Raw genomic sequence first — 16,834 nt, 5'->3', positions numbered from 1 at the left:
GACTACAACAAAGTCTGCCAGCTAACTTTACATGCAACAGGAATAAAGCAAGATCGCGCCAAACTGCTAACTCTGCAAAGAACAAAGTACTTGAGAGACCGGCTTCCTCCAATCTGCACAGTTGGATTTGAACACAGAAAAGACTGACTCTGTTGAATTAAATGTGCAAAAAGGTGGTATGATTTGTTTTGTCTATTAACGGTGCTTGTTTGATAATCCAACTGTGGAGGATGCATTTAGTTGTGTAATTTGACAGTTTTACGCAATTGGGGAAGTTTTGAGAGGGGGCAGATGAACAATGTCCACAAAGTCGGTGTCCTGTTCATGAAAGGTGCACAAAAATATACCTGTATAAGTTCTAGCCTCCATGACAACAGAAAATTTGGGGTCACTGAATATCATCTCACCAGCTTTGGTTGTCCAGAAACATGGAATAGCTCCTGTCCCCCAGCTGGTGCTCCTGTCTACAGGCCTCCAGAGTTTGATGAAGTTATTTACATGTTAGTTGAACTTGGTGAAGAGTTTTAATGAGATCCATGGAGGGTGAGGAAATCTGATAAAAAACAATCCACTGAGCCGAGCAGTTCACTTTCTGAAATCTGAGGGTCAACACACACTAAATCCAGGTAACTGTAAATGAAACAATCCAGGTTGTATGAAATTATTTTTGATTAGTGTATACCTGTTACATAATCTGTCTGGTTTATATATTGCTTTATTAGATAATATTAATGGACAGTGAATTAAACGTAACATATATAACTTTTGGTGGACATGTGGAAGTGCACAAATACAGATTTCTTAATTTTATGATCATGTTTACAGCATATATTCTAATAATCTGCAGTAATTCTACTATTGTGTTCCTCATAGTGATTCACAAAAATCTTCATGAGCCTATGTACATTTTCATTGCAGCTTTGTTAATCAACTCTGTTCTTTACAGCACTGCTATCTACCCAAAGCTTTTGATTGACTTTTTATCTGAAAAACAGATCATATCTTATTCAGCCTGTCTCTTCCAGTGGTTTTTGTATTACTCTTTGAGTGGTTCAGAGTTCTTACTGTTGTCAGCCATGGCCTATGACAGATATGTGTCTATATGTAAACCTCTGCAATATCCAACTATCATGAGAAAAACAACTGTCTGTATGTTCCTGATTTTAGCTTGGATTCTGTCTGTTGGTCAGTGTTCAGTGACTCAGATACTGAGTGCTAAAAAAAAACTATGTAACTTTATTTTGAAAGGAATAGTTTGCAACAGCACAGTTCACAAACTTCACTGTGTGCCTTCAAGAGAGCTGAATATATACGGCTTGATTGTTTTAGTAGATCTTGTACTTCTCCCTGTGCTTTTCATACTGTTCACATACACCAGGATACTTATAATAACCTATCGCAGTAGTAGGGAAGTCAGGAGAAAAGCTGCACAGACCTGTTTACCCCATCTGCTGGTTCTAATCAACTTCTCTTGTTTGATTACATATGATGTACTCGTAATTCGACTTGAAACAGTTTTTCCCAAAACCGCACGTTTGATAATGTCTTTACAAATGATTTTGTATCATCCTCTCTTTAATCCGATCATATATGGACTGAAAATGAAAGAAATTTATAAACACCTGAAGAGATTGTTCTGCAAAACGGTCTAATGTATTAAAACTGATAACTGTTGTACAGTCATTGTTTTATGTCATAATAATGCAGAGATTTAATTTCTGTAACATTAATTGTCAGTTTAGAGCATCATCATCATCATGTACCATAGCACTGCTATCTACCCAAAGCTTTTGATGGACTTTTTATCTGAGAAACAGATCATATCTTATTCGGCCTGTCTCTTCCAGTGGTTTATTTATTACTCTTTGGGTGCTTCAGAGTTCTTATTGTTGTCAGCCATGGCCTATGACAGATATGTGTCTATATGTAAACCTCTACAATATCCAATTATCATGAGAAAAACAACTGTCTGTATGTTCCTGATTTTAGCTTGGATTCTTCCTGCCGGTCAGTTTTCAGTGTTAATATTACTGGGTGATAATAAAAACTATGTTACTTTATTTTGAAAGGAATAGTTTGCAACAGCACAGTTCAGAAACTTCACTGTGTGCGTTCAAGAGAGCTGAATATATACGGCTTGATTGTTTTAGTAGATCTTGTACTTCTCCCTGTGCTTTTCATACTGTTCACATACACCAGGATACTTATAATAACCTATCGCAGTAGTAGAGAAGTCAGGAGAAAAGCTGCACAGACCTGTTTACCCCATCTGCTGGTTCTCATCAGCTTTTCTTGTTTGAGTGCATTTGATGTACTTCTACTTCGAATGGAAACTGATTTTCCCAAAACTGTACGTTTCATAATGACTTTACAAATGATTTTGTACCATCCTCTCTTTAAACCAATAATATATGGACTGAAAATGAAAGAGATTCATAAGCACATCAACACGTTGTTCTGTCAAGGCAAACTGAACTAATATATCAACAAAGATAACTAATTTTTTTCTGTAATAATAATGTAGAAATTACATTTCTGTGGTTCTGGGAAGGTATTTAATCTAAAAGAAAAAAGTGTTTATGACTGCTACACAATAAAAGGTGTACTCTTTCAGACTTTGTTACATTGATATGAAGTCAAATTTACATATTAGTCTCTTGTCTGAATAAGCGCTCTTTTTTATGTAAGTCACGTTCTGTCTGACATGATTGGCTCACATCTGTATTGATCAGAGGACCTTTATTATTATATATTGTGCTTATAAAGTATTTTCATGTTCAATAATGAACAATAGTGAGACACGTTCAGCTTTACAAGCTTTTCCTGAATTGTATTAGCAGATTTCTGACCAGATTTGTCTGCTTCTCCAGCATGGGCTACACATACTAGCGTCTTATATCTAGGGACGGCAATATCGGTTGGTCTGTTGGTCTAACAATTATTGGATTATTTTCATTCATTCATTCAACCTTTATTTAAATCTCGAGTAATCGTTGAGGGCATGCCCTCATTTACAATGATGTCGAGAGTACAATAAAACAGAATAAATACACACGGAACATAATTAACAAGTTAGCAATCAGCCAGACAACAATAGAACAATGTTAAAAAAAGTTACATTGACAAAAGAGGCAGTCCTTTTAGTGTTCAAATACAACTGTGCAGATTGGAGGAAGCCGGTCTCTCCAGTATTTTGTTCTTTGCAGCTTGGCGCTTACTTGCTTTATTCCTGTTGCATGCAAAGTTAGCTGTCAGACATTGTTGTAGTCCCTGGCGCTAAACTTGTTTACTCTGGGTTAGCAGTGCAAACTGTGCTAAACAGGAATGAATATTAATTATTTACCCATGTACTTTAACAGGTTGAATACAATGGCCTTTCAAGAGCGGAGTAGTTTGTAATCATGGATTTAAAATCAATACAATTGTTTTTTACAATTTCCCCAAATTTTGTGTTTTGCACGTGGGACTTCAAGCTTTAGCCGATCACTTGATCTAGTCAAATACTGACTATGGGACCAATTTAATGAGGACATGATGAATGTTGCCATTAATGGCTTTATAAATAAATAAAAAACATGCCTACCACGTCCCAGAAGTTCAAGTCAGTGGAAGAATGACTTTGTTGAAATAAATGTGCAAAAAGGGGTTATGATTTGTTCTGTCTATTAACATTGCTTTTGTGTTTCATAATTATTATTATTATTTGATTGTGGAGGGTGCATTTAGTAGTGAAACTAGGTAATTTAACAAGTTTTACGCAATTGGCGAATTGGGGTTACATTTGGGGTCAGTGAGTATCATCTCACCAGCTTTGGTTCTCCAGAAACATGGAGTAGCTCCCGTCCCCCAGCTGGTGCGCCTGTTTACAGGCCACCAGAGTTTGGCGAACTTGGGGAAGAGTTTTAATGAGATCCATAGAGGGTGAGGAAATCTGATAAAAAACAATCCACTGAGCCGAGCAGTTCACTTTCTGAATTCTGAAGGTCAACACACACTAAATCCAGGTAACTGTAAATTAAACAATCCAGGTTGTACGTAATTATTTTTGATTAATGTATACCTGTTACATAACCTGCCTGGTTTATACACTGATTTATTAGATAATATTAATGGACAGTGAATTAAACGTAACATATATAACTTTTGGTGGGCATGTTGAAGTGCACAAATACAGATATGTTTATTTTGTGATCATGTTTACAGCATATATTCTAATAATCTGCAGTAATTCTACTATTGTGTTCCTCATAGTGATTCACAAAAACCTTCATGAGCCTATGTACATTTTCATTGCAGCTTTGTTAATCAACTCTGTTCTTTTCAGCACTGCTATCTATCCAAAGCTTTTCATTGACTTCTTATCCAAAAAACAGATCATACCTTATTCAGCCTGTCTCTTCCAGTGGTTTATTTATTACTCTTTGATTGGTTCCGAGTTCTTACTGTTGTCAGCCATGGCCTATGACAGATATGTGTCTATATGTAAACCTCTACAATATCCAACTATCATGAGAAAAACAACTGTCTGTATGTTCCTGATTTTAGCTTGGATTCTTCCTGCTGGTCAGATTTCAGTGACTCAGATACTGAGTGCTAAAAAAAAGCTATGTAGCTTTATTTTGAAAGGAATAATTTGCAATAGCACAGTTCACAAACTTCACTGTGTGCCTTCAAGAGAGCTGAATATATACGGCTTAATTGTTTTAGTAAATCTTGGATTTCTACCTGTGCTTTTCATACTGTTCACATACACCAGGATACTTATAATAACCTATCGCAGTAGTAGAGAAGTCAGGAGAAAAGCTGCACAGACCTGTTTACCCCATTTACTGGTTCTAATCAACTTCTCTTGTTTGATTACATATGATGTACTTATAATTCGACTTGAAACCAATTTTCCCCAAACCGCACGTTTGATAATGTCTTTACAAATACTTTTGTATCATCCTCTCTTTAATCCAATCATATATGGACTGAAAATGACGGAAATCTCGAAGCACCTGAAGAGATTGTTCTGCAAAATGTTATTGTTTTGTCTCATAATAATGCAGAGATTTGATTTCTGCCGCCACCGATGTGAGGATTTGTTTCTGTAACACTAATCCTCAGTACAGAGCATCGTCAGCTTCCACAATGTTATAACTAATAACTAAGATATTTGCTTTTTTCAAAACCCCTGATGAGGTCAACACTACAGCAACACTGAATAAAGAGCACTTTTCTGCTTGCGGACTTCATCAGGGTGACTTTACCAACACAACAGAACATTTTTATTATATTATCACTCTGAAGGTTCCAGTTAGTTTTTGATTAACCCCAGAAAAATAGAACGTTTATATTCTTTCATATCGGCATCATTGTTTCTGGGTGTATTGTTTATAATGGACCTAAAGCAAAAGTATGTGCTCCGAACTGTAATTTGGTGCCCTGAGAGACAAATTTGTTTCAAAATTTAATGAGAGCAAACAAATAAACAACATAAGTCATATTGTTGTTGTTTTTTTTAAAAGAGTATACTTATTGATTTCAAAAGGGTCAAACAATCAAGGATTAAGGAGCATGATACAAATATGTAACCTCTTTTCCAACACACCCTCAACACAGAACACATTCTCCACAAACAACCAAAAATTTAAATATATAAATAAACAATAAATAAATGAATGCAAAAATATATATAAATGTGCAATACATATATATATATATATATATATATATACTGTATGTGAGTACATATACATACACACATATATATATACTGTATGGATATATGTGTATGTGAGTACATATACATACACACACACATATATATATATACTGTATGTATATATATATATATATATACTGTATATACATATATATATACAGTATATATATATAGAAATATTGTATGTATATATACAGTGTATATATATAAATATATATATACACTGTATATATACCCACAAATTTAATAAAAAAAAAGAAAAAAATAGGAACAGAAAGTTTATACAAATATAAGTATATAAGGCTAATCAGGCATAATGATGGGATAATGGCATTTCAAACACTAAAACCTACAAGGAAATACACCTCGACATCTCAGTCCACGCTAGTCTGTAGAGACCATCTTAAAGGCCTGGGCCCCGTTATCTCCAATATAGACCAGAAAGGGTCACAGATATGAAAAAACTTAAAAGGTTTGTCCTTGGGGGCCAGAAGCTTGTAGCTTCTGAATGAATGAATGAATGAATGAATAAGCCTCCCGGCACCGCACAGTAACTGTGTCAACCAGTAATGGACACAGACTGACTATCCATCAATGTGACCATGGTTTATTGCTTCCACATGAACCTTTAACGTTGAATCAGCCCGGCCAGCTTCAAAAAGATACTGCAAGTACCGCAGTATGTCCTGCAAAGGGCACATGTCTGAGTCTGACCCCCATGTCTCTGCGCCACAAAGAAAACGCTGCCCAAAAGTTTCTATACACCATTCTTGTGGAAAGAGCCCTCGGCAAGGTCGCACAAATTGAGGGTTCAAGGTCAGTTAGGAGTGACTGATCCCCTTCAACGGTCATACCCAGAGATGAGGGAGGCTTGCGGACAGATGGCAAACCTTCTTGTCCAGCGGTGACAGGAGGTCCATCCTTATTGGAAGCTACCAACGAGGAGTGTGGAGAACCATATCCTCAATGTCCACCTGGGGGCCACTAGGATGGCGACAACCTGTGATGCGACAACCTCAACCTGTGAAGCGTGAACACTATCAAGGGGATCGGAGGGAATGCATAGAGAAGACCACTCGGCCAGGCGTTGGAGAGAGCCTCCATCCCAAGTGGGGCACTGGTCTCCGCCAAGGAAAACCGCAGGGGACCATGAGTTGTGCACTCTAAGGCAAATAAGCGGGCTTTCCTGTACCAATCCCAAATTATGTGCACTACCTGAGGGTGCCCCCTCCATTCACAAGGGGACAGCTTCTGGCGTTAGAGGTATTCTGCCACAGAGTTTGTTCTGCCTTAGAGGTGCATCACCGGTCCCTCCCCCAATGGTTCATATGAAACACAGCTGAGGTATTGTCTGTCCGAATGAGCACATGCTTGTCCTTGAGAAAGGATAAGAAATGCTTCAGCACAAAGTAGACAGTCTGGAGTACTGCCACACCGCCCACCCCCTAACCACGAGGCAAGGCATCTGTTGTTACCACCCCTCACCTCGCTGGGACTGAACCGAGAGGAACACCATGCAACAAAATCATGCGGTCCCTCCACCGACAGACATGAACAAGGCACTTGTGAGTTACTCTGCCCTTGACCCAACCCAAATCTGCTGTCTTAAACACATTGAGGTGGAGATAGCCGTCTGAATTTCCACTCTCAGTTTTTTTTTGAGGGGGTCACTTTTCAGGGCCATCCAATGTCTGTACGCCCGAAGTGAGAGCTGTGTTCGGGTTCTCGGCAGTAAGTCGGACTCGTTTCCGGTGGGGGTTGGCCTCCGCCAGGGCTGCGCTTTGTCACCAATCACGTTCGTGATATTCATGGACAGGATAACGAGGTGTAGTTGAGGGGGGAGGAGGGTTTGCAGTTCGGTGTGCTGAGGATCTCATTGCTGCTTTTTGCAGATGATGTGGTCCTGTTGGCATCATCGGTCAGCGACCTCCAGCACTCACTGGATCGGTTTGCAGCCGAGTGTGAAGCGGCTGGGATGAAGATCAGTACCTCTAAATCTGAGGCCATGGTTCTCAACAGGAACCCAGTTGATTGCCTACTCCGGGTAGAGAATGAGTCCTTACCCCAAGTGAATCTAGTAAGGATGCCCCCTCTGGGCACCTCCCAGGGGAGGTGTTCCAGGCACGACCAGCTGGGAGGAGGCCACGGGGAAGACCCAGGACTAGGTGGAGAGATTATATCTCCACACTGGCCTGGGAACGCCTCGGGATCCCCCAGTCAGAGCTGGTTAATGTGGCCTGGGAAACGGAAGTTTGGGGTCCCCTGCTGGAGCTGTTGCCCCCACGTCATAGGTTTAAGAAAAAAAGTCGTAATATTACAATAATAAAGTCATAATATTATGATAATAAAATCAAAGATTTACGAGAAAATAGTCGTATCATGAGATTAAAGTCCGCCAACCAATTGGGAGCAAAGCTGAATGGCTGCAGTGTTACCAATCTCTATGGCGTGATGTGCCAACCCGGTGTTGGTGAACTCCCCATCAAGAGTGGCTCCTCATCTTTCAACCAGTCCCAGTAGACTTTACTTTTCTGCACTGTTGTTGCAACTTCTGCTAAGTTTAAGTTCCCCTTTCTGACTTTGGGTCTCCTGAAACACATAAACACGTCTTCCTCCAAACTTTTGATCAATTAGCGATTCAATTTTCCACCTCTGGCCTTTGGGCTCATGAGACATTGAGAGTTTTCCCAACCACTGAGCAACCCTGCCTACAAGTTCAGGAGTTTGATTAAGTTGTTTACAAGTTAGTAGTTCTTTGGTGAAGAGTTGTAATGAGATCCATGGAGGGTGAAGAAATCTGATAAAAGTCAAACAGTTCACCTTGTGAATTCTGGAGAGGAACGCACTCCAAGGTCAGGTATCTGCAAATGAAAAATACTCTCCTATACAGGCTACATGTTTATTCAATGACTGTTCTTTTCTCAGTTATTTCTTGTTTTTACCAGTCACACAATCTGCTTGTTTTATTCAGTTTTTGACAACCTTAATGGATGATGAATTAAACGTAACATATATAACTCTTGGTGGGCATGTCGAAGTGGACAAATACAGATATGTTTATTTTGTTATTATATTCATAGTGTATATTCTAATAATATGCAGTAATTGTACTATTGTGTACCTCATAGTGATTCACAAAAACCTCCATGAGCCTATGTACATTTTCATTGCAGCTTTGTTACTAAACTCTGTTCTTTTCAGCACTACTATCTACCCAAAGCTTTTGATTGACTTTTTATCTGAGAAACAGATCATATCTTATTCAGCCTGTCTCTTTCAATTTCAGGTATTTTACTCTTTCGGCGGTTCAGAGTTCTTACTGTTGGCAGTCATGTCTTATGACAGATATGTGTCTATATGTAAACCTCTGAAATATCCAACTATCATGAGAAAAACAACTGTCAATATTTTCTTGGTGTTAGCTTGGCTCCTACCTGCCTCTCAGGTCGCAGTGCCAACTGCATTGAGTGCCAAAGAAAGACTCTGTAGCTCTACTTTAAAAGGAATTTTTTGCAATAATACAGTTTACAAACTTCAATGTTTAATCTCAAAAGCACGTCTGGCACGAGATATGATCATAATGCTTAATGTTGCCCTTCTCCCTGTGCTCTTCATACTTTTTACATACACCAGGATACTTGTAATAACCTATCGCAGTAGTAGAGAAGTCAGGAGAAAAGCTGCACAGACCTGTTTACCCCACTTGGTAGTTTTGATCAACTTTTCATGTTTGTGTGCGTATGACGTCATTATAGTTGGACTGGAAACAGATTTTCCAAAAACTGTAAATTTAATAATGGCTTTGCAAATAGTAATGTATCATCCTCTCTTTAATCCAATCATGTACGGACTAAAGATGAAAGAAATTTATAAACACCTCAAGAGGTTGTTCTGTCAAGGCAAAATTAACTAATGTATCACCACTGATAACGGACTAGTTTGTCATTTCCTCTGTAAAAATACTGAAGATAAGTGACACCTCAGGATCCTTGGATGGTGTTTAATGTAAGAATTTGTTTCTATGACTGATACCCAGTAAAGAGTAGCATCAGCATCAACAATGTAATGAATCATCAATGAATTTTCTAACCTAGTATTTTGATACTGTCTACTCGTCACAACCTTCATTCTGAATTCATTGCTCTAAAATAATCGTTTTAATATTACTCTCTCTCACACACACAAAGGGTAAATTTACAAAAACAGATATGACATTTTTGTTTATATTCCTAGATCATGTGTTTTTGTCTGTCATTCAGGGAATATCAATCAAACTGGTGTTGGTTTATCCTGTTTAAGAATGTCTTTTATCTGTATTTGGGCCGTAGCTTCCACTGAGACATCGGGGTTATGTCATCAGTAGTTTTGACTAAAACTGTGATTGAGTCCACTGATGTGCAGTTACCTTCTATAACAGTTACACGTGACTTCTTTAAATATCCTACAATGACTTTAATTGTGACTATTTTGGGGGAGAGAAACATTTTATTGGATTTTCATTCCACTCATTCAACAGATAGTGAACAGGGTGGGATGGGTCACATATCATTTTACCTGACCGCTTGATTATGCGTTTGTTCTACCGTGATTCAATTGATGGGAGAGGGCAGCCTATAATTTTGGAAGATGTGTTGATAGTATATGTTGATAATAATGAGACTGTCTAGATCAGGGGTCTGCAACCTGTGGCTCCGGAGTCACATGCGTCTCTTCAGCTCCTCTCCAGTGGCTCCTTGTGGATTTTTAAAAATGGAAATGAATAACTTTTCTTTGTTTACATTTTCATTTTTATTTATCATTGTTGTAGGTCTATGGTAATAATAATAATACGTTTATTTGTATAGCACTTTTCAAGCACAAAGCACAAAGTGCTTTCCAAGGCAATTCATATAACGTACAACAGAATACACTGAAACATATATAATTAAATAAAAACAATAGGATGAGAAAAATAAAGAAACAAGCATATACATATGCATACAGTAACATATGCACATATATATACATGAGCACACAAGCATACAAAAGACTAAAATGCATCTGATTGAAAAGCAATTTTATAAAAATGGGTTTTTAGACAGGATTTAAAAATTGTGACCGAGTCTGCTGATCTAATATCAATTGGAAGACTGTTCCAGAGTCGGGGAGCCAGTACTGCAAAAGCACGATCGCCTTTTGTTTTCAACCTGGTCTTTGGGACTGTTAAAAGTCCCAGACTTGCTGACCTGAGGGGCCTGTTTGGACGGTACCGTGTGAGGAGCTCAGTGACATACTCCGGTGCTAGGCCATTCAGAGCTTTATATGCCATTAAAAGCACTTTAAAATCAATTCTAAAAGACACTGGGAGCCAATGTAGTGAAGCCAGAGTTGGTGTGATGTGAGAGCAGCGTTTGGTTTTGGTTAGCAGTCTAGCTGCAGAGTTTTGAACTATTTGGAGCTGCTCAATTGCTCGATTATTTAAGCAGGTGTACAAGGCATTACAATAATCAAGACGGGAGGATATCAGGGCGTGTATAATTTCCTCCATGTTTTTGAATGAGAGAACTGATCGAATTTTTGAGATATTTCGTAGCTGATAAAAACACGACTGGACTACTTTTTTAACATGGTGCTCCAGACTGAGGTTACTGTCAAGGATAACACCAAGATTTCTTGTGGCTGATTTTACGTTGGGAGTAAGGGGGCCAAGGAGAGGCTGTACCTGGTTTGAGATGTGTTCTGGGCCAATGATGAGTACTTCGGTCTTATCAGAATTGAGTTTTAAGAAATTTTGTGACATCCAACCTGTTAAATCTTTTAGGCAGCTCTGGAGGGATGCTAATTTATTGGTGTCAGAGGGTTTAAATGATATGTAGAGCTGTGTATCATCAGCGTAGCTATGAAAGGAGATGTTATGACGACGGATTATTTGACCAAGAGGCAACATGTACAGTGTAAATAGAACAGGTCCCAGGATTGATCCCTGTGGAATACCATGTCTGGTCTGTGCGGTTTTGGAGCTAAACTCCCCAACTGAAACACAAAATTTCCTGTTTGACAGGTAAGAGGAGAACCAGTCTTGTGCAGCTCCAGTGATGCCTGCCCACTGGTTTATGGTACGACAGTACGACGGAGTATTAGGGCCACATTGAGGAAAAAAAATAAATCTGAGATTTCGAGAATAAAGTCGTAATATTACGAGAATAAGATCATAGGTTTATGAAAAAAAGTTATAATATTATGAAAATAAAGTCATAGGTTTAAGAGAAAAGAAGTCGTAATATTACGATAATAAAGTCAAAGGTTTATGAAAAAAAGTCGTAATATTATGAAAATAAAGTCATAGGTTTACGAGAAAAAAGTCGAATCATTATGAGATTAAAGTCCGCCAACCAATTGGGGGCAGAGCTGAATGTCTGCAGTGTTACCAATCTCTATGGCGTGATGTGCCAACCCGGTGTTGGTGAACTCCCCATCAAGAGTGGCTCCTCATCTTTCAACCAGTCCCAGTAGACTTTACTTTTCTGCACTGTTGTTACAACTCCTGATAAGTTTAAGTTCCCTTTCTGACTTTGGGTCTCCTGAAACACATAAACATGTCCTCCTCCAAACTTTTGATCAATTAGCGATTCAATTTTCCACCTCTGGCCTTTGGGCTCATGAGACATTGAGAGTTTTCCCAACCACTGAGCAACCCTGCCTACAAGTTCAGGCCTCTAGAGTTTGATTAAGTTGTTTACAAGTTAGTAGTTCTTTGGTGAAGAGTTGTAATGAGATCCATAGAGGGTGAAGAAATCTGATAAAAGTCAAACAGTTCACCTTGTGAATTCTGGAGAGGAACGCACTCCAAGGTCAGGTATCTGCAAATGAAAAATACTCTCCTATACAGGCTACATGTTTATTCAATGACTGTTCTTTTCTCAGTTATTTCTTGTTTTTACCAGTCACACAATCTGCTTGTTTTATTCAGTTTTTGACAACCTTAATGGATGATGAATTAAACGTAACATATATAACTCTTGGTGGGCATGTCGAAGTGGACAAATACAGATATGTTTATTTTGTTATTATATTCATAGTGTATATTCTAATAATCTGCAGTAATTGTACTATTGTGTACCTCATAGTGATTCACAAAAACCTCCATGAGCCTATGTACATTTTCATTGCAGCTTTGTTACTAAACTCTGTTCTTTTCAGCACTACTATCTACCCAAAGCTTTTGATTGACTTTTTATCTGAGAAACAGATCATATCTTATTCAGCCTGTCTCTTTCAATTTCAGGTATTTTACTCTTTCGGCGGTTCAGAGTTCTTACTGTTGGCAGTCATGTCTTATGACAGATATGTGTCTATATGTAAACCTCTGAAATATCCAACTATCATGAGAAAAACAACTGTCAGTATTTTCTTGGGTTTAGCTTGGCTCCTACCTGCCTCTCAGGTCGCAGTGCCAACTGCATTGAGTGCCAAAGAAAGACTCTGTAGCTCTACTTTAAATGCAATTTTTTGCAATAATACAGTTTACAAACTTCAATGTGTAATCTCAAAAGCACTCATTATACGAGATATGATCATACTGCTTAATATTGCCCTTCTCCCTGTGCTCTTCATACTTTTTACATACACCAGGATACTTGTAATAACCTATCGCAGTAGTAGAGAAGTCAAGAGAAAAGCTGCACAGACCTGTTTACCCCACTTGATAGTTTTGATCAACTTCTCCTGTTTGTGTGCGTATGATGTCATTACAGTTGGACTGGAAACTGATTTTCCAAAAATTGTAAATGTAATAATGGCTTTGCAAATAGTAATGTATCATCCTCTCTTTAATCCAATCATGTACGGACTAAAGATGAAAGAAATTTATAAACACCTCAAGAGGTTGTTCTGCCCAGCCAAAACTAACTAATGTATCACCACTGATAACGGACTAGTTTCTCATTTCTTCTGTAAACATACTGAAGATAAGTGAATTTATAAACATCTCAAGAAGTGTGAAACATATGTACAGACATTTCTTCAGTAATTTAATAATGGAAGATATTATAAAATGTGTTTTGAATTCTTTCTATGATGAATGCACAGTAAAGAATATTGTCAACTTTAACAATATAATGACTGATCCATATACTGAGGTTATTTAAAAAGTCACACCTTTTTATTCAATCAGGTGATCAAATTTCCTTTTCAGTTTTTTAAAGTCAAATTCTGTAATTTATATGTTAAACTACTAAACCTAAATCATGTTTTCTGACATTGTGTTTAAATACAGAATCATGATTTTTTTAATTCACACTCACACAAGTATATATGCAAATAGCTCAAACTGATTCAAAAACAGAGACTGGCTCTTTAATTAATCACAGCACAACATAACCTTATCAAGAGTAAAGCCATTCATATTAATATCATACATTAATGTCTCTGGGCTTATTGATTAAGTTTATGATGGTCATACATTTAAGATGGATATTTAAAGTGTTGAAAAGGTCAACATTATAAAATGCTCTATTGCTCTGGGTTAATATTTTAAGTTGTATCAGCCTTGAACACAAAAGCACATGCCTGTGTTGCACAGATCATTCTTTTCTTTCTTTTATCATGTTTTCATTTAGAAGTACATGGAATTCATCCCTGTAGAATGTTTGTTGTATACAATGACCTGGTGCCCTTATTGAACAGGTGGTGATTGGAATGATCACTTGATCACACTTTTTTAGATGAATGTGAATGATGGTCTTATTTTTTGGATTAGAAGCTTTGGCCCTCAGAGAGTTTTAATGAATGGGGTCTACTCAGACAAACTTGTTTTAAACACCGGGGCATCACAAGGCTGTGTGCTGTTTTCCTTTTACACAAATGAAATGACTGTACACAGCAGTAACGTCAAGCTGTTCAAATATGCTGATAATATGGCCCTTGTTGGTCTTTTCCTGAATAGGGTTGGGTATCGTTTGTTTTTTTTTCCGATACTGGTGCTAAAATGGTGCCAGTGCCTGAACCAATACTTACAGAACAATGTTTTTTTATTGCTAAGGCAAATTTGAAGTTGAAATTGAACAAGATATTAACTGTTGACACTACAGTTTAAAGTATACTTAAATATGTAAATATAAATGAATGCAAAACATTTAACAAATTCACATAATAAATAAAACCTAACCTTTCTACAATAATTTAATGCTGAATAACAGAGTACTAATAACAGCAAAATAATATTTTGAGTTGGTATTCTTGGTACTCTACAAACTCCAGCTTCAAACTTAAGCAATTCTTTTGTAGCAACAGCACATCCAAGTTTGCCTTTGAAGCGAGGGTCCATCAAGCGGCCTCCTGGAGGAAGTTCTGAATGTCTTCATTCTGTAATGAAAACATGACAATACATTTAGTGTCTAACAGTGAAAATGATGTGATTTGCCCTCTTGGTTTGCCCTCTTTCATTGTAAGCATAGGCTCTGAATGGAATGCACCTCCAGCTTAGTCAGGATGGGGAGAATTTGGACACGTGGGGACCTCTCACAGGTGTTGGGGAAGCAGTTATGAGCAGGTCTGGTTATAAGCAAATATTAAAGATAATTATTAATATCAATAAATCAATTCTCACCACAATGCATTTGTTTGTAAGTACAGCTGGACTTCTACTGCTGTGACCGACTAGTGGTGTTGAATATAAACACTTTTGGCTAGTTTAGAAGTGGAATAAATTTTTTTTGGTATTGGCCAAAAATTATGCTGATATTAATTATGCTATGCCTCACACGGGGCATCATTATGTTGGGTACGCAGGTATGGTCATTAGCAAATATTAATTGATTATTAATATCAATGAAATTCAAAAGTAATTAGTAGTTATCAAAATAATTATTAATTAAATTGAAATGATATGACTAAATTCAACTCGTGGGAAACCAATAAAGTATACCCAACTCCCAATTTGGAATGATTTTGTAGTTCTTGTCATAGCGGACATTGGCAGTATTCACTCTTGTTCAACATTATACAAGCCAGCCTATATATTCCACAAGCATTATTTAAAAGATATTAATGGTTAAAACACAACATTAATCTAACTAAATAACTAAACTAAACAAACCAGAGAACCCGATCACGATCCTCACCCAATCTTTCCCAAATCCTAGCTAATCCAAATAAAACTATTTTTACACTGTACAAATGGCCTGGTCTTTGTTATTGAATGATATTATTAACTGTTACAACAGTAGGCTACTTTTGGCAGAACCTCTGATATGTTTAAAAACAATATGTTGGCATATCGTGCCTGAAAAGTTCGCAACACCAAATCCTCAGGCTCAGGTATACCGAGGCAACACAACACTCACGCACATGTGGTCAGTTTGTGACACACCGTACCTCCCTTTGGACCCTGTGTGTACAGGTGGCTGCTCTGCAGCGGTACAACAGGATAAAAGTTCAGCAGGTGCCTCAGTCTGCTCTTTGTCAGGTGCTCTGAATTGTTCTACACTGATGCAAAGACTGTTTTCTGAATGTCTTTATGACTTTATTAGCTGGACAAGCCACAGGACTTGTATGAACACTATATACAGTATATTTTGTTGGCTGATATACAGACGTAGGCAAAATTGTTGGTACTCTTCCGTTAAAGAAAGAAAACCCCACAATGGTCACTGAAATAACTTGAAACTGACAAAAGTAATAATAAATAAAAATTTACTGAAAATGAACTAATGAAAATCAGCTGTTGCTTTTGAATTGTGGTTCAACAGAATCATTTTAAAAAACAAACTAATGAAACTGGCCTGGACAAAAATGATGGTACCCCTAGAAAAGATTGAAAATAATTTGACCATAGGGACATATTAAACTAAGGTGTGTCCTGTAAATAGCATCACAGGTATCTTCAAACTTGTAATCAGTCAGTCTGCCTATTTAAAGGGTGAAAAGTAGTCACTGTGCTGTTTGGTATCATGGTGTGTACCACACTGAACATGGACCACAGAAAGCTAAGGAGAGAGTTGTCTCAGGAGATCAGAAAGAACATTATAGACCTTCATGTTAAAGGTAAAGGCTATAAGACCATCTCCAAGCAGCTTGACGTTCCTGTGACTACAGCTGCACATATTATTCAGAAGTTTAAGGTCCATGGGACTGTAGCCAACCTCCCTG

General features: G+C 37.7%; 3 protein-coding genes and 1 pseudogene across 3 annotated transcripts; all 4 read left to right on the top strand.

Moving 5' to 3' along the window:
* The first annotated feature begins 731 nt into the window (after positions 1 to 731).
* LOC119500380 (olfactory receptor 11A1-like) lies at positions 732 to 1,652 on the top strand. The gene has a single exon (XM_037790087.1). It carries the CDS (start codon positions 732 to 734, stop codon positions 1,650 to 1,652), a length of 921 nt encoding a protein of 306 aa, XP_037646015.1.
* Positions 1,653 to 1,757: 105 nt separating this feature from the next.
* Positions 1,758 to 3,925, top strand: LOC119500379 (annotated as a pseudogene).
* A 184-nt stretch (positions 3,926 to 4,109) lies between these two features.
* On the top strand, positions 4,110 to 5,096 carry LOC119500378 (olfactory receptor 142-like). Its single transcript, XM_037790086.1, has one exon. It carries the CDS (start codon positions 4,110 to 4,112, stop codon positions 5,094 to 5,096), a length of 987 nt encoding a protein of 328 aa, XP_037646014.1.
* Positions 5,097 to 8,693: 3,597 nt separating this feature from the next.
* Positions 8,694 to 9,620, top strand: LOC119500376 (olfactory receptor 11A1-like). Its single transcript, XM_037790085.1, has one exon. The coding sequence runs from the start codon at positions 8,694 to 8,696 to the stop codon at positions 9,618 to 9,620; it is 927 nt and encodes a 308-aa protein (XP_037646013.1).
* Positions 9,621 to 16,834: the final 7,214 nt, after the last annotated feature.

Source organism: Sebastes umbrosus, chromosome 13 (assembly GCF_015220745.1).
Source record: "Sebastes umbrosus isolate fSebUmb1 chromosome 13, fSebUmb1.pri, whole genome shotgun sequence".
Lineage (NCBI taxonomy): Eukaryota > Metazoa > Chordata > Actinopteri > Perciformes > Sebastidae > Sebastes > Sebastes umbrosus.
Note: the sequence above shows the minus strand (reverse complement) of the source record. Positions and strands in the feature narration are given on the sequence as shown.

Coding starts and splice junctions, on each gene's coding strand:
- LOC119500380 (XM_037790087.1), top strand. CDS start 732: ATGGACAGTGAATTAAACGTAACATATATAACTTTTGGTGGACATGTG.
- LOC119500378 (XM_037790086.1), top strand. CDS start 4,110: ATGGACAGTGAATTAAACGTAACATATATAACTTTTGGTGGGCATGTT.
- LOC119500376 (XM_037790085.1), top strand. CDS start 8,694: ATGGATGATGAATTAAACGTAACATATATAACTCTTGGTGGGCATGTC.